At 39.9% G+C, this 23,527-nt stretch overlaps 1 protein-coding gene across 14 annotated transcripts in view; it reads right to left on the minus strand.

Annotated features, from left to right (window-relative positions):
- The window catches only part of MICAL2 (microtubule associated monooxygenase, calponin and LIM domain containing 2), a 163,352-nt gene that overhangs the window by 76,202 nt on the left and 63,623 nt on the right, over window positions 1–23,527 (minus strand). For all 14 annotated transcript variants that reach the window (XM_054199191.1, XM_054199195.1, XM_054199188.1 and 11 more), the window contains 12 exons: window positions 13,449–13,656; window positions 12,663–12,779; window positions 11,424–11,525; window positions 9,419–9,574; window positions 8,444–8,544; window positions 6,487–6,744; window positions 5,547–5,662; window positions 4,184–4,310; window positions 3,891–3,981; window positions 3,648–3,795; window positions 1,275–1,474; window positions 634–746 (listed from right to left, as the gene is read on the minus strand). In XM_054199191.1, the coding sequence (XP_054055166.1) occupies window positions 634–746; window positions 1,275–1,474; window positions 3,648–3,795; window positions 3,891–3,981; window positions 4,184–4,310; window positions 5,547–5,662; window positions 6,487–6,744; window positions 8,444–8,544; window positions 9,419–9,574; window positions 11,424–11,525; window positions 12,663–12,779; window positions 13,449–13,656 (1,737 nt within the window). The remainder of the gene's footprint in view (window positions 1–633; window positions 747–1,274; window positions 1,475–3,647; window positions 3,796–3,890; window positions 3,982–4,183; window positions 4,311–5,546; window positions 5,663–6,486; window positions 6,745–8,443; window positions 8,545–9,418; window positions 9,575–11,423; window positions 11,526–12,662; window positions 12,780–13,448; window positions 13,657–23,527) is intronic.

The following is a 23,527-nucleotide window of genomic DNA, read 5'->3' on the forward strand; positions in this document are numbered from 1 at the left end:
AGCCCAGAAAAATTCTGAGTTCCACATCTCAAAAAAAACCCCAAAAAACCCAAAAAAACCCAAAAAACCGCACACCACAAAACCAAAGCCCCCAAAATAAAAAGCTTAGCATCTAGCATTGCACAAAACCTCCTGAAAAAACTTTTTGAAAAAATTTCCAAAAATAAAACATAAAATACAATACACATAATGGAGCCAAGATCTCAAATATTTCAAGTTGAAAGCTTATAAACACACCAGATAAAACATCCTCCTCCTCTCCCTTTTACCTACACTGAAGAAGATTGACAAGGACAATGGATACGAATTCTCCCCAAGTACACCCAAATTCTCACTATGATTCGAAATTTTGCATTTAGGGAGAATGTTTAACTGGGACTATTATTAATGCTTCGGGAATTTGACACTGACACTGCTTCAGTTATCCTTAAATACATCATGATTGAGTGTGCATGTGTGTATTAGCTTTATTTACTGTGAAATGCTTTACTTTCTTAATATGCTCAAAAATCTCCTTCTACAGGTCTTTTAATAGTAGGGTATATACAGACCCCTTATTTCTGAGCCTGACAGTTTATTTTCATCTTTTTAGAGGAGAAAGATTTATAGGGCAAGTCTTCCTTCACAACTTACCTTTGGTACTCGCTTTCTTGGTAAAGTTAAATTGATATAATTATTGAAGATGAAGTTCGATGATTTTGCTGAACAAAGATCATTATTTTCTCCATTTTGCTTGTCACCAGCATCTGTTCAAAAAACAACTGCTTAGGATACTTATTCAGATTTTTTTTTTTTTTTTTTTTTTTTTTTTTTTTTTAAGTACTAACTAAGCCAGAACTTTCTAGTTGAATGTTGGTAGCAATTATATATAAGAAACCCAGGCAAATAAAAGTATATACATACAATGTAGGGTGAGTTTAAAAAAGGAAGAGAAACACCCAGGAATGGACATGCCATATGCAGTCATCCTTACCAGAGAATCACTCTAATGACCTGATACATGAACTTCATGATGTCAAGCAGCAGTTATCCAGCTGCTCCTGTTCTCTGAAACCACCAAGGACCCACAAAACCTTGGTCTTCAACCAAGTTTTTCCCCCTTTCCTTTTTTAAGCACAAGGTAACTATTGCAGACAGAAGCAGGCATGCTCGCATGCCAGAACAGCTCAGCCGGGAAAGAACTCGGCTCAAGAGCAGTGCTTGTAAGCAGCCCGGATGAAGTGCTCCTGCTCCCCAAACTCGCAAGAATTAGGAGGAGACTGGGTTTGGCTTACCTACTGCCCGCAGAGGTGTGCCTCTGAACAGTTCATAAAACTTCGAGAGGTACATGACCATGCTGAGCTTGTCAGGCTCCCCGGCCGACCCCACCTCCTTCCCCGTGGTCACAGGGGGGATCCCAAACTCCTGCTCAGCAACATCAAACGCCAGCTGGTTGTTTTTGACAACGTCCTCTTCATTCAGAGCATCAAAGTCACTGCAGGGACAACAGACTGGCGTCAGCGGTGGTTGCTTTCTGCTCCCCTCGGAAGCACACGGTGCTCCCTTGCCCGCTGGAGAGGTGCAGAACAGCATGAATGAGGGCACAGGCATTTCACTGGGTCAAAGCTATGGAGTCTACACAATGCCAAAAGGTAAGAGTCTCATAGAAATCCCATTATTACAAATCCTGGCTTTGCCAGAAATGTAATTTAAAAGCAATTTCACTGAACTGAATTTTGATGTAGTCCCATGAAAAAGGATTCCCTTATTTATGAAGAAATGCAATTCATCCTCAGAAGTTCCAAGAAACCTTTTTTTGTCTCCAAATACAGCTGTAGTACTACAGATTTCACCTGTTAGCAATTGACTTTTTAGTTTCAATTAGTTCTATAAATCATCAGAGCCAGGAAGAGTAAATTTAGGCTAGCATTTTATGAAACAAACATGTTATATGTGTGCACGTACATGTGCACAGGCATAACCTTTCTTTTTAAGGTGTTACACACAGTTTGAATGATGACCTATGTGTCTATGTCATAACTGGATTTAGCAGTGCACTAAATAAGTACATCACACATCTGGAACTGTGTTATCCATTCTCTAATCCATTTTCTATGGGACTTATTCTAGGACTCTGATCCCTTGAACGGCTTCCAAAATTCATGATTAAAATAAACATGTGAATAAATTACAAAGCTCCAGGCAGGGTAGTTTCTTTCTCCTCATAAGGGATGTGAGGTTTGGAACCCCGAAGAATTCCTCTTTCTCTCCCTCCCACCCACACGCTCTGCCTATTTTTTCTGGTGCCAGGGGGCTGCCGGCAGCCCTCCACCCCAGCCCTGCCCATAGGCAGCTGCCTCTCTTGCCTGCCCAGCTTTCATCTGTCCAAGTCCTTCAGCACTCCCATTTAACACAAAAAAGCCAACAAGATCCGAACACAATGTTAATTAAACAGCAGGAGGTCTGTTAGCTCAGGAAGATAAATCTATCAGCTTTCTAGAGAGAGCAGTGCTTAAAAGATGCTTTCCACAGACAGCAAAAATGACTTTGCTTTCTGTACTCTCTCTCCCCCACTCATATCCACAAAACCATCCATAATTCCCATTTTTTTTTTAAACTAACCCAAGGCAAAAAAATATCTTACTCTTACAATCTTAGCTCTTCCTCTGGCAAAGACGTACAAACAAGCACCCTGGGTATCGCTCCTATTTTTTACAACTTATCACACCTCATAAAAGAGCTCAATCATTTCTTTCATTTATCCATGATAAAGGGAGGCTGACAATAATTCATTCGTGACTCCTAAGTCTGTGTAGGAAGGCAAGAGAATGCATCCACTGAATGCATCTAAGAGAATGCATTTTGGGGACTGGTGAGAAGACAGAAGAGTGAACCCACCACAGACTGCATCAAGCCAATTCCTGACACCTGTTACGTATCCACCCTCCTGCATCCAACTGAGGAACCCTACAAAATGTTCATACATAAGAAGTCAGGTCTTGTAGGGTTGGACCCCAGAAACACTGTCAAAAGGAGAATGCTGGCTTATATTCAATCCCTAAAGCAGTAAATTTTCAAGGGCCAGCCCTTGCTGCATAGCCCACATGCAAGGGCACTGCGCTCCTCTGGACAAAGAGCTGTGCAAAACCATCACCTCCTGTGCACCTCCATGGCCCAACGTTTCCCTACGTGACTGTCACAGCAACCACTACAACACACTGAGGATGGCTCATTTAAGGCTTATCCAGGTATTTCTGTAACTCATGACAATGCCATTATGGCTGTGGTTTTAAACGTGCACTAAAAACCTGTCTCCAGAGACCTGGGAATGCAACCCTCACATTCTCCAAGCATTGCAATTTTTGTTTTAAATAGCCATGTGACTCCCACAAACATGATCATAAGTCATAAGGTTTAAAACCTTCCTAGCTCTTTGAAAGCATATATATTTCATTTTAAATGGCATGCAAGGACATAAAGAAAAAACAAAGCAAAAACAACTCCACCCTCTTCATACCCTAAATCTGGCAATGGTGTGCAACTCTTTGCAAAAACCATCAACAGAAGGGGACTCTGAGTACTACTGTTGTTCTGGTTGGTCTTACACTATACTTTGGTAAATGCTTAATATTATCCTACACTCAACAAGATCTACAGATGTCACTTACATGAGGTCTGGTCTGAAGCGATGGATAATTGCACACAACGCAAGGCCGCTTTTCCAGGAGGTAGTCAGGTCTGTGACATTAACGTTACGGTACCCTTCTGTCTGTTTCTGGCACCAGGTCAAAAGCTTGTTAGGTCGAATATCTGACTCTGCGGTTACAGTGGACAGCAAACATTTTGATCAGTTTTTGTATGTTCAGAAGGCTACAAATAGTAAGCCACAGCAAACATGAGATGTCACATACCATGTCTTGAGAGATTCACTGATCTTCTAATGGAGCTCACTCTTTCAAGAGGACATTGTTGTAACTCATTGGTAACATATAATTGTCTCACCTACAAGTAAAAGTGATTAGCAGCATAATGTTAGGAATGCTTGGAGAGAAAAAATGAGTTTTCTTTCTAGGTTAACTATATCAACAGCTGATTGTAAATTAAGGAGTCTCCTGAAGATTTTGTTTACGCATTACTTGCAGCCCTATTTCTTCTAGACAAAAAGTGAACCATGATTTCACAAGCAAACCTTTTAAGTACTGACCTGGTGAGGTCGAACACAGCTTGAGTTCAAGTTCGGGTATCTTGTTCCTGGGTCAATGGTATACTGGTCGAAGTTCTTGTTAATATTTTCAGGGGTAGTCTGAGGCAAGAGTCGATAAATGCTCTCTCTTATAGAGAAAAAAGATGCAAGAGATATTGATTAAAATAAATATTTCTTATATAGAGAGTATTTTATTTTTTGCAGCTACCTGCACCTTGTTTTCATTCTGCTAGGACAAGCGTTATGCACTAAGTGCAGAATGCATCTATCCCATTTCTCATCCCTGCTTAGCAGGAGAAGGATGCCAGACAGAAAAAGGACAAGAAAAAGACAGACTCTTAGAACTTATGCCCGTATTTTCCTGAGGCAGGAAGCAAGCAAGAAAAAAAAAAAGAAGGAAAAAAAAAAAAAAAGGAGGTTACATCATTCAGTCATCTGGTTTTGCTTTAACCTCCACCCAAGGAGTAACTTCTTTGCCACATAACAGCATTAAATCCCGTCATTCTGCAATTCCTATAACCACCACAGCCTTTTTTATTATGCTGTTCAATTTTCCATGCGAGACTATGCTGTGTTTGAGTCATCCCACAGGCTTCTATCTTAAAACTCAAAGCACTGTACGTTGTAATACTTCTACTTGCATTACCACAACGATGACTATTTCTGTTATGTATCTGCCCCGAAACAGCCTGGGCAGCTGTAGCGGAGCAGGGCAGTTGCCATCCGGACCCAAGCCTGCAACTTCAACCATCAGACCATGGCAACACCAGGATCGCTGGTGCACTTAACAGCAGATTTTTTGCTCTGGTCAAAAAGACATTACATAGAGAAGCTTATGATGCAGCATGATAGCAATTCCCTTTTGGCATACATTTATCAGCCTAAATAAAAAGGGCATCAGGGCTACTAAGCTAAAATGCAGAGTTGAAAATCACAGGTACCAATTATGAAAGCTGTTCAAGTATTTATTTAGACTTGTTTCAGGATTATTTTTTTTTTTTCATTAAAAAAACCAAGGTGCTGAAATGGTTGGAGGGTTAGTCTTCTGACACAAGATACCTTTGGTTTGTTGCCTTAAGGATCACACTTAATTCTAGTCCTTGGTGATTAGTAAATTTGTGATTTAAACCCATGTCATGCACATTGCTGGATCTCTGCATCAGTGTGCAGGAACTTACAGAGCAATGTCCTGCTACTACTGTAAATTGTTCAGTAACCTAAAAGAATGGATAATTTCAACCCAATGCCACTGCAGTGAAGCAGAATATTCCTCCTGTTGGCTTTCTGAATTGCACTGCCTTCTACCAATACTGCAACTCTTTAAAACACTAGAAATGACGGAGAAGATAAAAGCAGCACTCACCGCTCAGCAAGGATTTCTAATGGGGGTTTTCCTTGAGCCCAGCTCCGCACCATCCATGCTGTATCAAAAGCAGCTAAGAAACCTCTTGCACATCCAGTACCCATCGGCCAGAAGGGCTGTAAGAAGCATTTACATTTTACTTCCTTGTATTTATTAAGCTCTTATTACACAAGTAACTTGCAATGTGAATTTGGAGTCTAGGGTTTCACCCTGCCTTAGAAACGTAGCCCAGAAAGAGTTAAAATACAACATAGCCAACTCTTGAAGTTTTTAGACATTTCTCTCCTCCAAGTCTTAGGTAATGAAAAAGACTGCTTTCACTTTTTCTTTTTTTAACTTCTATATTTAAAAATAAATTTCTTAACCTCAAAAGGTAAAGGCTGAGAAAAAAAAAAAGACTCAATACTCAAGAATTAGTCAAGGAAAAAAAAACGAAAAAAGATGCCTTCTCATCTCCCAATTTTGCTTTGGACTGATCTTTTCAAACACTTCAGACTGTCAGCATGAGTTGACATAAATAATATTAGTTGCAACACACACTTTTCACTTCAGAAAGAGAACATATTAAGGCAAAGAAGCTGCAATAAAAATCAGGACCAAGTTTTTCTCCGTGATGAAAGTCAGGAAAATTATGCCATGCACCCAAGCTGAGGACACAAAGCTCTCAGTTTTCAGACAGAAATACAACTTGCATGAAGCAAAACAGGATCTCAGCCAGAGACTGCCAGCCAAGCATTAGTTATGACATTGACTATGGCATAAAAAAAGAGAACAGAAAAAAAAAGTCTATTCCAAAGAAGGTACCATTCTTTCAGGACACGTAAGAGAAGGCAGTTTGTTTTGGAGGGTAGACTGAATGGCTGGATTAAGGGTGAGGTGGGGGGCGGGGGCGGAGAGAGGGAAGCACAAATGACTACTTGGAAGACATTCCAAGATATACCTCAAGCAAACTGTCCCCAACAAGTGCCACCAGGAGCTGATGTCTGTGCCTCTCTCTCACTAGTGCAGCATTTTCTGATGCATACATGGAAGTAAAATCAAACATTGCTACATCTGGTTGCCCATAGTGATTAATTGCGAAATCCAAGGAAGGCAGTTGGTAATTGGTTGCAAAGTCAGCAGCTTCTCTGGCGTAGGACAGCAAATTGCTCTGGTTCACATTTTCCCCACAGAGGAGCAACTCAGTGTCAATATAGTCCTGCAAGGAGAGAAGCACATAGGATTAGATACTCCAGCCATCCTCTCTGGGTTGGAGCATTGCAGTCTCAGAACATCAGAGTGGCAACCATGCATCTCTCAGCATAAACAACCAAATGAGATTTGTCATCTCCTCCAAAAAGTTAACACATAAACATAGGTTACTGGACTGCCCCAAACAGGAACTCTCTATGCCAACACTGAATAAGCAGCTTTATTTGCAATAGAAGATTATTGTGCCTCCCATGTCCTCGGTTATGTGTCAATTCTTTCATAACATTACTTCCCTCCCATCAAAAGATGTTATCATCATTGCTGCAATGCTTTTTTGCATGTGTGTGCACCCCACATCTGAAACCACACGAGAGCAGAAATACCAATGACATAACATGCAGGTCTCAGCCTGAAGGTTTGATACAGCATCTCAGTAACAACACATTCAAGCTTGGACTGCAGAACCTTTTCTGTTGTTCTGGTTTGGGCTGGTATGGGGGCCAGTGCAGTGGTATTTTTTTTGGCCAGTGCGGTGAAGGACCCTGCCTTTACAGGTCATCCTACTTAAAGCCAGCGACTATTAATAAGGCAGTTTCTATTTACAGGTTAATCGTGGATGAGACCCCTAATCGCAGGGATGATACCACAGAACCGCTATTAGCCCAGTTGTTTTAGACAGACTGTTCCCCCCCCACCCCAGACCTGAGCAGTTCAGGAAAACAGCTCTGACGGGCAACAGCTGCTGCTCCTCTTCTCCACACTCCCCACATATCCCCTGGGACTGCCCACACCTACAAACACCAGCCCCTCAACCCCAGGGCCCACCTCCCACTCCACCCCACTACTGCTGGGGGCTGCCACCCTTCCCCTCTCCTCCCCTCCAGTTAGGCACAGCCAGCACCCCCATCCTCCAAAAGAGCAGGAAACTGTGGCACAGAGCTACATGGTCCAAGCAGTCCCATCAGAATAGCTTCTTATAGCTCCCCACAAGTACTTCCTTCGGGGAAATTATACTCAACTGTTTTGGCACTGTCTTACTTTGCAAGAAAAATTGACCTCTCCTGGGTTTCCAGGAAGAGAAATTTAAATGGTGCCAAAACACTTTCTAGTAACAAAAGAAAATAAACCCCTACATCTTACAGGAGGAAAAAGAAGAAAATATTAAAAAAAAAAAACAAAAACAAAAACAAAACCAAAAAAACCACGAAAAAGGCCTCAAAGTCCCAAATACCTTTGAAAGTTCAGGCCATCATGTTTATAGCCTCCTTCTGTCATGTTTCACCCACTTTGGAGAATTTGCAATTTAGCCTGCAATAGGTTTTAATGCTTCCTTATTTGCCTGATAAAATTGGGCATAGCTGTGCTAAGTTCACCTTTAAATAAATGAGGTTTTAATTTTGTGGCATGAAGACCACATCATGTGTTTCCAAGATGAGTCAGTCAATGTATTTCCCATTTCAGCCCGTTTCAGACATGGCAAATTTAGGAAGTATTGTTTTCAGTTCTCTACAGACACTTTGTGCTGACTGGAGGGAAGAACAAACAAACAATAAAGGCAGAGTAAGATCTAAGTGATCTGAGCTTTAATTGAGTGATCTCGTAAGTCTATAAACACCCTCTGTAACATGTAAAAATATTTATGCAGACGTTCACACTTATTCTGTGCCAAGTAAATAAACAGGGTTTTAGCCAGCATTTTTACATACATTAATAATCACTCCTTTGTCCAGAAGACTCTGCTTTTTTGCTGTCATCACAAAATAATGAGTGCTATCTTTATAGTAAACAATATTCTCCAAGTCAATTCCTGAAAAGAGATAATACATTTGTTATCAAGTACAGTGCACTGTCTTTGTCATTTACAACAACACGTCATCGATCCCCACAGGTGCGTTTCCTTTTTGGGATACATTCACTTTGCCAGCTGGGATGAAGCATTAGTGGACAAGATGCCAAAAAACAAAACAAGGGAGGAGACTGGCCTTATCCCACAGAGTTTGTCTCGCATTATTTGAAGTTATCTAGCAACCTTTTATGGAACAGCCAGTTATCTACAGCCTTAACAATTGGGTCTAATCAGAAGGTTCGTTTTCAATAATAATAATAATATCATCAGCTGTAAATCAAGAATGGAATTGTTTGTACTGACAGTGGATACAAATATTCTGAAACCCCTTTCCATAAAGATGTATTTCACAGTTTATATTTCAAGTATTTATGGCAGATTCCTGTCTAGTTCTTTTCAGTTTATCAGATCTACACATCAAAAAGCAAGAATAAACTCCTCCCAGAAGGGCAGAGCCTTTTTCACAGGATTTAAGCTGTTCAGTATGTGAACAGATACAAACAAAACAAACCATGTCTTAAGGGAAAACTCTGGGCACTGAAAGTGCTCTTCTAAATTTGTTCAACATAGCAGACATTTTTACAGTTGACAAAAATTTAAACATTAAAACAAGCTATGATGTGGCAACGCCCAAGCTAAAAAAAATAAATCTCACTGCACCATAAAAGGACACCTCCATCTGCAAGATTCTGACATCAACAGCATTTTATCACTTGGTTTTTTTGTACAATATATTTAAATTGATGTTAATAGGAACAGGAAGGTGGCCTGGCACATAAAGAGTTGCTCTACTGCCTCTTGTATTTGGTTGTGGAAAAAATGAGGATGCACTCACCCGTTTCCTCTTTAAGGTCCTGGAAGAACTTTTGATTGAAGATGAATGCAACACCACTGATTTCTTCTACCTTGGCTTCTGCAGTTGTATTTCTGTTTATAAAATTGGCAGTGATAGCTATAGCCAGCTTTCCACGAAACTCCTTCCTCCTGAAACCTGGTAAGCAAAGAAAAGAATTAAAAACACTGGAAACTTCACATTGGACTTTCAGGGAGGGTCAGCTCAAGGCAGCCTGGTCTCTTTCCTACGTTTAGTCCCACACTTCAAACAACACACCACCAGCAGATTCCATCATTCCTCCAAAATTCCCTTGAATGCAAAGAGTATTTTCTCCCCACTTCCAGCTGTAAAACTGGAGCCGTACTGCATTCAAGATAAAGTCTCATAAAAAAAAAAATATAGGTCTGGAGTGGAACTATGGGAAGAAGTTGAACATGGGAAGAAGTTAAGGACAAATGATGACTAAAGAAAAACAGATTGGAAATAGAGCAGATCAAATTTAATGGAGGGAAACATTTTTAACAGACTAAATAGCAAATAAGATTTGCGTTATATATGTAGTAAACGGCTTATGAAAAAACATGCAAGAGATCAGCAGTCAAAAGCAGCAGGGAAAGATCTGAAAAACAGAAACCTCAATAAAAGTGCTTAGGTGCCCACACTACCAGCTAATGAGGTTTTCCAAAGATATTAGGGGTTGAAAAATGTTCAATGGCTTAACTGTTATATTTCCAAGGGAAGCCTGACTGCAAAGTTACTTGCTCTCTCACTCCATCCGAGCTTCCTCTTTTCAAAGAAGAAGCCCGCTAAACCACAATCTTGCAATCACACGCTTAAGTTTTTCCCTCTGCACACTCCCCTTATCCGTAAGTAAATTGTGAAGTAGGACAGAGGGTCCTCAGAGCTTTTTTAGCCAATTGCAGATGACTTTTCAGAGGATACACGTATTTTCAAAGAAGAAATAAGTCAGCTCTGAATTTTTGTCTCTGTGCTTCTTGATATGCTCTCATTACTTCATTGGGATAGATTTAATATAACAATACCAGCTTCTGTATGTTCATAATCTTCATCTTCAGTGCACCAAACATTCCCTTCAATCCTGGTACTATGATAACAGTTAACTTCTCAATGAAGTCTACAGCTGAGGTACGAATAATTTCATTTTGCTGGTATCTGACTATTTAAACAGTCCTTTATGGGGGATAGCTGGACAATAGCATGGGGAAATTTTTAATAGAGCATTATAAGGAATTAGCTGTAAGCATCTTGTAGTCAGCAGACATAAGAATAAGCAGACAAACTACGAAGCTAATAAAAGAAAGGAAATAGTGGACTCAAACTACATGGAGATAATTAAAGCTATAAGGGACACATATAATTAAATAACAGGTTTGCTCATATGATACAGGAGCAGCTTGGCAAGTGTCTTGCTAAGGAGGACAGCTCAGGTGGTCTGAATTCTCAGCAGTGACTCAGGTTCAAGAAGCATTTCCCCGCCCCCACCTTAGCGTTATTTATTATCTTTTGGTATCATTTCCAAAGTAACTGCTTCCGAAGTTACATCACCACTATAAAAGAGCGATACCTCTGATGCCTTCATTAAATAACTGGCAGTCACGTTTTGGTCATTGGTTCAAACATGTAGTGCAAATTTACAGCACAATAGCAAAGACTGCAATTCCTGACACGTATCTTGTCAGCCTCCTTAAAGTTAAATCATCATATAATTACTTAACCTTGAAGCAAGCCCAATGGCATCATGATGCACTTTGTAGGCAATGTAGATACACAGTGCTGAAAATTAGTAATGACAGTAAATGTCTTTATTTTGAGCTACAACTTAATAATAAAAGCAGAAGATACCACATAAAAAAAAAAAAATAGTTTTCACACAGACTTCAGTGGATTGAAAGGTAGCCTGTTGCTTTGTGTTCTCCTCTGACTTTCAGGCCTTCTAAAATATGCTAAAGACCATTAATAAAGCCAAAAGCACACATTCACCTACCTTCTAATGTGTTCCTGCGGCCATCTGCACCAATAATAACATCAAATTCATACTCTGACAAAGGGTGATCCACGGGGAGAAATTCAGCCCTCCAACCTATCTCTAAAAACACAAAGAATAATATTTATTCATTCTTCAGTAATACAATTGAGAAGCGATTTCAGAGTCTGAAGAAAGGGCATTAAGATAAATGGTCCATTTCTCATTTCAGTGAGCTGAATTCTGCCTTGGTGCGATGGAGGGAAGTTCTGTTGCAGTCAAAGTTACGTTCAGGCGGTATTAGCAAAGTGTCAAGCTCGTAAACTGACAATAAAAAAAAAAAAAAAAAGGGAAACCTTCATTTGGATAACTTAATGCACTAAAATTCCTCTCAGACCCATATCCCAAGAATATGTTTAAGTACTTCATTCTCTCAGAAATAGCCCCACAGTGACCTTATCAGGACACATGGTTACAGCAAGGAAGGGCTGGGTATTAAAAGAAGAAACATAGCATTCCATTGTCTATACTTTTAATTGTCTTCTAACCAGAAAATTAAACGAAAGCATACTCACAAAGCAAAATTTAAGTTTGTATTAACACAAAGCTGATTATGTGAAAGTGTTTGTATTGTCCATATTTAAAATTTATATATGTTTTAACTACTTAAAACAATATATTTATTCCAATGTCACTATATGACCATTTAAAGAGAGACAGCACAGTATTTTAATTAAAGTGAAATTTTAAAATACTCTATTCCTACTACACCCTAAATACTAATCTTAAAAAAAATTAGAAAAAAAAAGAATAAGAAATCTTTCTGTATTTTGTTTAAAAATCTTGCATAAGATGACTGATAAGACTCTGTGTGCCACTGGGAGTTATATCGAATGTGAAAGCAAAATGAGGCCCAGGGAGCTTAATCCATCCTCAATATTTACATTATCAATCAAAAATTGTTTTTGCAAGAAGATACCGAAAAGCCGCACCAGACTCCCTACAAAGCCTCAAACCCATGCCAGAAGGCATAGTGCAAAACCTCAACTTCTCAGAATGGGTTATATTTTAAGAGTTATCAGTGCTTTATCACAATGATATTTATCATCCCTACAACTGCATATAGCAATCCTAGCTGAGTAAGAAGCACAAAAAACTCACATTTTTTTAAACCAAATTCAACTGCCTTGAATGATTTCATATAATGCCTGACATAAAAAGAAGTTACTGTGAACAGAACTACATTATGATAAACAATACTTTGGTTTTCTTGATCTTCAGGAGGTTCCAGGACTTTCACGAATTCTAGATTCACATGGATTTCAACTCCTAGTATAAGTGCAACTTTGAAGAGGATAAGTTGAAGTTGTCGAATACCTGTAGACAGCAAGTAACAAAGATCTATTTAATATGTAAGTAATCACAGCTGCTACCAGCATGCCATCCAACCGATATTAATTGTTAACAGAAGCATGCAGCGTTATTGTTCCCCATACTGTGACAAACGCAAATCTAGCAACCACCACAGGATGTTGTTCTCTTCTGGCTCATTTTCCTCTTGCAGCACAACCTCATGGGTAATAACACTCATTTCAGTAAGTTTCTTAGAATACTTTCTTAGAGCTTTCCTTCTTAGCAGATCCTTTAAATATCATTAACCAATATGTTGACAATTTTGGGATAGAAAATTTTACAGCGTATTTCCCTGTGAAATATCGCACTATTGTGTATTTTCTCATTAGATTAAGGGTTGTGTCTACCTTCAACATACTAGAATGAATATCAATATTCTTCATACTTCGTAAGAAAAACCTATTGTTTAACAAATGCAGATTAACAAAAAAGCTGCTCCATAAGACTGTCGATTTGTTCAAATGCCATCTTGCAATTACACCATTATTTTTCCTTGGGGGGTGTGCATGTGTGTGACACACTCACGCATGCTTAAAGAAGATGAGCTTTCTGCCAAATCAAGAAAGTCTCCATTAATCTTCTGACCTCAGTACACCTCTTATCAGAACAGTGCTCACACCCTCAGATACTTACTGATGTGATCAATAGATCCTGCACAGAATTTTCCATAAAATTTCTTTGCTCCAAGCCCCCGGAGGTCATGGATTGTAAATGGCCAGAGATGCAACACATTGTTTCTTGAAAAAGTGTCCCTCTTCTCTACGACGACGACTTTGGCTCCCAGGAAGGCAAGTTCTATGGCAGTCCGCAAGCCACATGGGCCACCTCCAATAATTAAACACTAGCAGAGAAAAGAAGGAGTCTCATTTTTACATTGACTTCCACACGGTTTCTAACTTACTCTATTGGTATGACTTGGTATTCACCTGGACTTGAGAGTGTATTCAAGTCATCTATTTAAATCAATAAACATTCAAATTTTGTTCGCGTGTGGTGTTCAGTCAATTTATACAAGAGGATAAACTGTGCTCTGTGCAGACATAAAAGCATCTGATAAAAAGATGCAACAGAAGAAAAGAGCAAAAAGCCAAGCACTTTTGAGCATCTGCGTGTACATTTCTAACTTGCATTTAGTGTTTCAAAAGTGCTTGCAGTAAACAGGATTACAGCTACATAAATGGGAAGAGAAAGGAAATAAGTGGTCTTGGTGTAGGCTTTTTTTGTTTTAAAGAGGAAATCGGTGTGCATTTTCTAGACTTGTTCCACAAATCTATGAAAAGCCAGTAGTCCCACAGTATTAGTTACTCTCTCTTTCAAGTGAGGGTGTACCCTGAACATAACAGCTTAGTTCACCAACTGCTGTAAATCAGGGCATACCAAGGGGAGTCAGGAGACTCATCCTACTTCAGCAGAGCTGGGGAACTCGGCCTGTCCTATTCCATTTCACCCAGTGGTCAACATCCTCACCTTCAGGACTATCACATCTTAGGAGCTTAAAGTTTGAGCATCCCCAGAAGAACCGCTTCAGAAATGATTACAGGGAATTCTTGCCCAAATTTCAGTTGACAGCTGTAAGTTTTCACAGACTAACAAGCAAAGGATTTCCAGAAAGCAAACTAATTAAAACTCAAACATATCTAATGCTTACATTTTCCCGACTGATTACTAAAAACTGATTGGAAACAGCCTAATAGCTGGACAATGTTGCTGTTCCACACCTCCCCGCAAAACCCACCCCACTCCCCCAAACCCCACACAGACTTCCCAAAATCTGCGCCACCGGCTGGAGCCAGGGAGAGCGGTGGCATGCCCGAGCGGAGGGGAGAGCTTCGGCTGCGAGGCTGAGCTCTGCCGCATTCGTTGCAAATCCAAACCCATTATCTCACAAGCCAGACATGCTCCTGTGCGTCCCGCACACATAGCCAGACAGTGATTACAGTTTCAAAGCAAGCACGGGCTGTATCTGGAGGCTCGCTGGATACGAGTCTGGTTCCCATTACATTTCAATTTCATAAAAGAGAGTCATTTATTTGTTTTGGTTTGTTCGTCATTTGTTTTCAAATTTAACAACTTAAGCAAAAATTATCTGGGGCTGACTTTTGTCCATGACTTTTGTCCAACCCAATTGTAAAAGTGCAAAAAATTTTTTGAAATTGAATAAATAATTTGAATAAATTCCCACTGAAGGAAGAGCTCCTGTGAGGTGCTTTTGCTTTGCTTTAGGCAAGTGTTTTGTTAACTAGAGATTTTAAATAAGTTAAAGTTTGGTTGTTGCATTAGCCGCTTGGCTTTCTTCCTCTTAGAAGAACATATTTAATTCATAATTTCAGAAGAACACTCCTCACTGCATGCTAAATATTAAAAAAACATCAACAGATGTAATTATATAAAGGAAGAAAATGGAGTGCAGATGTTACCCCAACTGAAGAGGATCACTGGTGGAGGCTGGGTCAGCTCTTCTCTGCACATGCTTGTTGTGATTAACATGGGAACTCTGAGCTCTGACAAGTGAGTGACTGCCTTCACAGCTACACAGTTTTCCAGTAATGTTTAGCAAGCAGTTAGAAACATTTTACAAATAAAGACCATACATGGTTTGATAAGGTGGGGTTGTTTCTTTGGCTAACAAACTGCATTATATATAAATAAATGCAACTTTTTAAAAAAGCAGTCTTTTGAGATTTAGTCATAGAGGATCCTGCCAAGTAATAAAACCCACACAGAAAGCACTGTTAGCTCCTCCTGGTTTTCTGCAATACAGTACGTTACAATTTTAGGGAGGATTCTACCCTCTCTCCTCCTCCTATCACCATTGAAAAAATATCTTCCTAATTGCCTAGAGACACTGTGAAAAATCATTGTATATTTGCCATCATCCATGGTTACCTTCCATAAACATATTTATCTATGTCTCAGAACTATTTGTTCTTTGATTTATTAAGACATTTCCTGCTGGTGTAGAGCTTACTCTTGGCACATTGTCATCTTTTTTTGAAATTTCAGGGGTCAAAACCAGCACAAAGCGCTTGCAAAGGTAACTCTTACTGTGGTTACTTTCCTACCATTATTTATTAAGTAAGGAAAGGGACCATACCACTGTCCTGTCCCTGCCCTCCCTCCCCAGCTCTCTGCTTGCAAAAAAGTTCACAGGAGAAACCTTCTTGTAGCCAGCCTAGAACAAACCTTGAATGGCTTCCTCTTTTCACCTCCTGTTACCCCAATCTCCTGGCTCATCAGGGCCTGCTTTTGAAATTAAATCTTGCAATTTAACACAGATCGTGACAACGGACATCACATAAGGAAGTCTCGAATGAACAATCCTGAAACGCAACAAACAGGGTTGGACAAATGCCAATGGTTTCTTGACATCCACATTGCCATTCACAGCTCAACTGTCTTTTAATGGTGCCAGATCATCTCCTAAAAAGGAAAAGGGTAACTTGACTTTTCAAAGCATCTTCCGCAAATTATTCAAAGCAACAGTTGCTGAAGAGGACTGACAAGGAACTTTTACATATTTCTTGTTCAGGCTGGAAATGAAGGGAGAAAGACTTGTCCAGATTACAGGGCAGCTCATCCAAGAATAAGATCATTACTAGACTTCCGTGACCCGCCTGAAGAATCGGTATCACTCTGGATGTTATATCCTGGTTTACTACTGAGGGTGTACCATGTTAGTGCAAGATAACAATACTGACAGAAGGCATTTTTTCAGTGAAAACCTCATAGTATAAAGGGCTGATCTTCTGCTTGCACACCTATGTAAATACTTCGTATCAAATCAGAAACTTCATTGAATTTAATACTCTAAGAACAGCACCTATGTCACAACAAGACAGCAGCAGGCAAAAATACAGAAACAATAAACGAGGATGGAGAAAACAACACAGTTACGCATTCATGTGGCAGATTAAAGCATATGATTTTAAAATGCCATGTTTCCTCCTTTATCCTTTATGACAATAATTTGTCTTTGCACATGTCTCATCCAAAGATCTTATAAATGCTTAAAATACTGAACATACATCCTCTAGGAGAGGAAATGCACACACTGAGAAAGGGAGCCAGGATGAGGACTCCGACCAGGCTGTTCCCATGCCCTGGTCCTCACCGCAGCCCAGCGCTGCACCCAGAAGTCCCCCCCAGCCCAGGGGAAAAAAGCCGGGCACTACCAACACCTGCAAACGCCCAGACAGCGGCTTGTCCTGCACGGGCACACCTGCGCTCCATCACCTCATCAACAACAGGACCACATTAAGGGTACATACATCAAATTTTCTGCGCCAAACTCCAGCTACGCAGTATGGAAGAGACTGCCCACAAACAGCAACTCCTCCAAGCAACAGTCACCACAAGCACTTTTCATGAGGATTTTGTGTGAGCTAAATTCATCTACTCTTCTTGCAAATACCTCGGATGTGAATGAAACTAATTATTGATTATTATAAATGCAACAATGAAAACTTTACACTTAACAATATAAATTATCATAAGTAAATGGACATGCTAGTTCGCCTTAAACTTCTGCAAGCGCATTTTTAGAATATCACTTACAAAAGTCCCACTGAAGAGGGCTAATGCAAGTTTAGAGGTCAGTAATAGCTGCCTAGTGACAAGCTTAGGATTATTTCAGTTTAAAGCTATAAATATTAAGTATGGAAATTTATGTACTTCAAAGTAGAACAGTAATAAACCCATGCATATCTTATAAGTGTTGTCTACTTAATCTGCTGACTAAATACTATGTTTCTACAGTACTGTTAAAAAGTACTGTACTTCACCCTCAAAGACAATTATTTGTTTCTGTATAAATCTTGTTCCACACTATACCAAGCACACGACTCATTGCATTATTTATCTTCAGACTGAAATAAACCAGAAACTTAATGTATTTTTTCCCCTGGTACAATTAAAAGATATCAGAAAGTTTCACTTGCAATAATATAAACATACACAGCATTTGGCAAGTCTCATAAGCTTGATTCTACTCAAAGGTCCATCTGACTTTAGGAGATACTATTTTTTCTAGATTAGTATGTTTAAGAATGGCAGTACCTTGAAAATCTCCAGAAGATGTTTCTACACTGAATAAGAGCACTTAGTGCTGAGCTAAATGGCAGCACAAGTTACTTCTCCAAAAGCAGAAGGACCTTTGTGCCAGGTGCAAGTTTTTGATATGATCTCCGGTATATAACGTACAAATATATGACTTACAAAATAGAAGAGGAAAGGGAGAGAGGGAAGTGAAGTAGGGGCCTCTTGCAACCCCTCCCATCCACCGCTATTAAATCGGCAGCCTGTCAATCCAGTCACCTATATCCCATTCTAGAAAAAACACATGCAGTTTAACAGCTGAGAATTTGCAGAATGCCTCCACTGGTTTTCACACAGTAAAGTAAGCTTACAGAAACAACTGAGGTTTTGAGAGAAAGGGGAGAGAGAGAGAGCAAGAATACTGTCCCGATGTCTAACAAAAACCAAAATAAGACTCCACAGTGACCTAGTCACAAAAGTCTCAACCACTTTAATAACTGAAATGCAGAATCTACTCATTGACCTTGAAAAAAGTAAAAAAAAAAAAAAAAAAAACCACACAAAAACCCCCCCCCACAACGCACCACATTAGCTCTCAGCATCTACGTGCTCACAGTCAAGGAATCTACCAGTTGGTAGTAGCATGTGGGTGGGGTATGCAACCAAACAGCACCTCTTTGCATAGTTAAGAACAGATAAATCTTCTTCTAGCTCAATGCATTACGCTGTTATTGTCCAGCTCTAAATCCCTCTCTCCTCTCCTGTCCAAGTGTCATGATTTGGGCACAACCATTAAATTAGTCCTGGAAAATAAAAGCATGTTCAATTATGATCCACTCCCTGTATGTTCTTGGGATGAAGAAAGAAGTTACAGTCACTCCAAGAATTCAAGATTTTCCTCATTTCTGCCTTTCAGTTGTTTTAGAGGTGAAAAAGAGGAAATTCATAGAATCATAGAATGCCTTTCCATGGCAAACCCTCTTCCGTTCTTTGCTCTGGGCCTCAGGTGCGTTCCTTTCCATAGTCACCAGATCTGGGTGACTTCACACTGGTCCTGGCCTTCATGCAACATCCAAAGCAACAGGGATGCATCAAGGGATTAATTTGACTGACTCCACAGGATTACATCCTACATGTATTTGGGCAAGTGTTTATTTCTGATAGAGCTAAATGTGATGCAACACGAGATAGGCACAAAATGTAATGAAACAACACATTTTCTGGATCAGCAATGACTGTTTCCCTGGAAAGGCTCCAAAGAGAAACAGCTGCATAAGCAGCTAAGGCAGACAGCTACCAGAAGCTGCAGCGGGAAGCTCTCTCCACCAGAACGCTTTCCACTTCATCCCTGGACACGAAAATGCTTCTGGCAAAAATAGGACTGCTCAGTAGGACATTCCTGACTTGCTGACTTACAGTTCATCTCGCATTTGTAGTCTCAGATTCTATCACATAAATTCATAGACAGCCACTGGATACAACACTGCTGTCAAATGTACCCTGAATCCACTGGGTAGTCAATCCAGTTTTAAAGTTTGAAACATTATAATTGAAGTCACCAAAAAATAAAATTCTATATGCCACTTCAGACATTAAACATGTCAAGAGCTAAAGCTTTATTGTTAAAAAAAAATATGAAAAAGAAAAAAGGGTTAAGCTTACAATAGGCGTGACGCATTTTGTCAATCCAAGATGCGAGTCTAATCTTGCTACAGCCCTGGTCTACAAGAGCACTTCAATATACATATATATATATATGTACATATAGTTGTTCCCCTAAACTCAACAGCCCTATTCAGGTACTCACTGCTTCTCTAGACAAAGACCCCCATACAAAATGCTTGTAATCTCCTTTTCTACAAACAAACCCAGCCACTGGCACCAACGAAGGATGGGTCGCTATAAAATAGCTTGGTTACCAGACACACTAGAGCTACACGAGTACAGCGTGCTCTTGACAGTAACATGCCCTGCATTGCATGAGATGCTTGTACTCGTTGCCTGTTGCCTGACTTGTTGAATGCTGCCATACCTATACAACTGCTCTTACTAAAAGGCAGCAGAACATGACCCTGTGAAGAACAGTGATGATAACTGTAGCTAAATATGACAGTGATTTGGAAGGTGTCCATTCGACTGCATACATATATAGAAAAGGGACAGTGCCAACCTAAAACAAGAATTCTTTTCTTCATTTTTAGAAAGAGGTCAAATGCTGAAACATATACCCAAAACTTCTGTGGTTAACACATCTATATTACATGCAAATATTAAAAAAAAAGAAATTAATTATTCCATCAAAGGAAGGGGGAGGAGAAGGTATAGGAGCTAATCTTTAAAAGCATATTTTCCTCTATTACAGTATGTTTTATGAGATCCTTACAAAATTAGTAAGGTTAAAAATGTTTCATTTGACAAAAATAATATTCAGTTAAGCATATTTTAATGAGAGGTCCCAACTCTCCAAAGGGCTATGTGAATACTACTTAAATGCACTACAAATCACCAAAAATCTACCTTAAAATATTATTAAGACTAGCTGGATCTTGCTGAACAGACATTTTTGTAGAGCGAACACCACATAAATACTGCTGTTGGGGAAGTTCAAAAGGCAGCTGGGAACAGCGAGGCTCACGTACCCTTAATTGCCACCAACCGCAGCAACAAAACCCTGTCCCAGTGCAGGAAGCACAACGCGAGTCCATTTCTGCTTTCAATCCCACCTGAATTTTACCCTTTGTATGCCCAGCTCAGCACCTCAAAAATATGCAGTTTTGCCATCTCCTGTCAAAAGCACCTGTATCAGCAATCAGCAGATATGGAGACATTGCTATTTTTGTTCTTAAAAGACTGTAACTGGATTTGAGGCTACCTAATCTAGGCTGATTCTGGTCAGAGCTCTTTTCCCAGCACTGAACCCTTCAGTTGCTGCACTCGCAGCTGGACGTCGCACAATCCAGGGATCAGAGGATCTGTCTTTATTGCCCTCCTGTTTTATTGGGTCAAAATGCCAGAAGTGAAACATTAGTAGATTTATTGCATTCATCTGGCTCATCTTTACTGGGATTTTTTTCTCTTTTTTGGAAGATAAGCTTCTGCGTGGAAAAAAAAGACACGTTCCTTCATTTTTCCTGGATGAATTTGGACACACTTATCTGTCCACCCTCTCTGTCTCTCAGATATATGTACTACCACCCTCTCTGTCTCTCAGATATATGTACTAATATTAGATTTGCGTATAAAAACCTTTCCATAGTTTGAAATTAAAACAATGGTATGAAAGACATCTGAAACTTATAGTCTGCTATGCAATACATTAAAGAAAAGCTGTGTGGACTCAGTGTGCTAGAAGGTCAAGAGCTCCTTCGTTGATGCACCAAAGCTGTCAGGCCTTGGTTATCTGGAGCTTTTCTGAAGAGCTCTCTCAGGTGGCATTGATCATATTTAAATATGTTGACTTGATCTCAGAGCTTTTATAACAATTTACAAAATTAAATTTTAAAAAATTGCAATTGGTAGATATAATACAGAAAAGAATCTCTAGAAACTTTCAGTTCCCCTGCACCACAGCTACAGTTATCTGAAGAAAACCTGCACATCATCTGACAAGAAATGTTATCCTCCTTTTAATAAACAGATTATCCACCAGAAATCAGGCAAGTGCTTTAATCCAAATATTTCCTCAACTAAAGCACAAAATAAACTCTTTAACACCCTTTGGAATTAAGAGCGTATTTGCTGTTTTCTTACCTGTCTTTCATTTTAATCAAAACAAGGGGAAAAAAACCAAACCACACCCAAAAACCTGAAGAGATTGGTTTCTTTTCTTTTTTTTGGCCAGTTGTTTAAACAATCAAAATGAAAACAAGATAAACCTTGCAGAAAGAATGTTGCCTGACTGTCCCGGTCATGAATATGGTTGGCAGCATTTCAGTATCTTGCCTTTTTTTTGGTAAGCTTATGCCTGTCATACTGAGAAAATGCTTTAAGGCTATCCTTAAAAACTTACCAGAAAACCCAAATGAAAACCATGAAACAAAACAATTCATCCAGAAACAGAGAACTGGTGAACAGAGATGAAGAAACAAGGATACCAAGAGCCTCACCGCTGAGCACAGTGGACACCAAGCCCTGAGTCTTGGGAGCCTCGCGAGTAGTGGCACCCATGAGATTGCGACTGCAAGAAAATAATTAATCCTCTACGTGGTTTCAGGGTCAGGGGCTGACCAGCCAGTAGAGGACTTGTCTACAGACCCAGAGGAAGGGATTTCTCATGCTTTATGGCATCCAAAGCATGCAGACAAGTTGGTCAACAGCCATGGTTTTGCTACAGGAAGAAGCTGGTAATATGCGCTTTTAAAAAAAAAAAAAAAAAAAAAGCACTGTTGCTATAGCCTGGTCTGTCTACAGGGACGAAATACTACACTGAACCTAAAATTTTTAACTAAACAACAACAATTACAACAATCTAATAAATCAGCTAAGCTTCCAGTTAGAAACTGGCTTTTTAGAAGTGGTGAGTCAAGTTATTTCAAGGTAATTTCACAGAATATTTTAAAATATGTTCCAAAATATATTTTTGTATCAGGTGAATTCCTGTATCAGGAATAGTGTGGTGAGCCGGACTAGGGAAGTGATCATCCCCCTGTACTCGGCACTGGTGAGGCCCCACCTCAAGTACTGCGTTCAGTTTTGGGCCCCTCGCTACAAGAGGGACATTGAGGTGTTGGAGCGTGTCCAAAGAAGGGCTACAAAGCTGGTGAGGGGTTCGGAGGACAAACCTTATGAAGAACGACTGAGGGAGCTGGGGTTGTTTAGCCTGGAGAAGAGGAGGCTGAGGGGAGACCTCATCACCCTCTACAACTACCTGAAAGGAGGTTGTAGAGAGATGGGGGCTGACCTCTTCTCCCTGGTGACAAGTGATAGGACGAGGGGAAACGGGTTCAAGTTACGTCAGGGGAGGTTTAGATTGGATGTTAGGAAACATTTTTTCACTGAAAGGGTTATTAAACATTGGAATAGGCTGCCCAGGGAGGTGGTGGATTCACCATCCCTGGAGGTGTTTAAAAAAAGGGTAGATGGGGCACTTAGGGACATGGTTTAGAAGTGGCTCTTGTCAGGGTAGGCTAGAGGTTGGACTCGATGATCTTAAAGGTCCCTTCCAACCTCAACAATTCTATGATTCTATGATTAACCCATACCCAATTAAGACTTGGCTTTCAGAACCCAGTACTGGGTAAATGAGTTCATACAGAACTAGCCATCAGGTCTGAGTGAGAATCCAGATTTTTGAATTATTTATTTATTTCTAAAGAGCTGTTATTATTTAATACCATCATTTCTAACTTCCCTAAGCAGAATCACTGTATGGTAGTGTAAGGCAGCTTCAGCTGAGCTCAGAATGCAAACCCGTACAAGTAGGCAGCAGTTCTGGCTCCTATTTCCTCCCAGGTCATCATGCAATCTTCAAAGGCACTGCATTTTCCAGCGCTAGCATTCACAGCCTCTTAACTAGTAAAGTCAAACACAGCTCCAAAGAGCAATAACCTGGTTTTTTCCCAGTTTATTTAACTGGTCACTTGCACATACCAGTTTACCATAGGCAGACAATGCTTTTACTTTTTTACATTTTCATTTACAGTTTGAAAACACTAGGGATTGACCAACCAGCGCCTCTA

The sequence above is a fragment of the Rissa tridactyla genome, chromosome 4, assembly GCF_028500815.1.
Source record: "Rissa tridactyla isolate bRisTri1 chromosome 4, bRisTri1.patW.cur.20221130, whole genome shotgun sequence".
Taxonomy (NCBI): domain Eukaryota; kingdom Metazoa; phylum Chordata; class Aves; order Charadriiformes; family Laridae; genus Rissa; species Rissa tridactyla.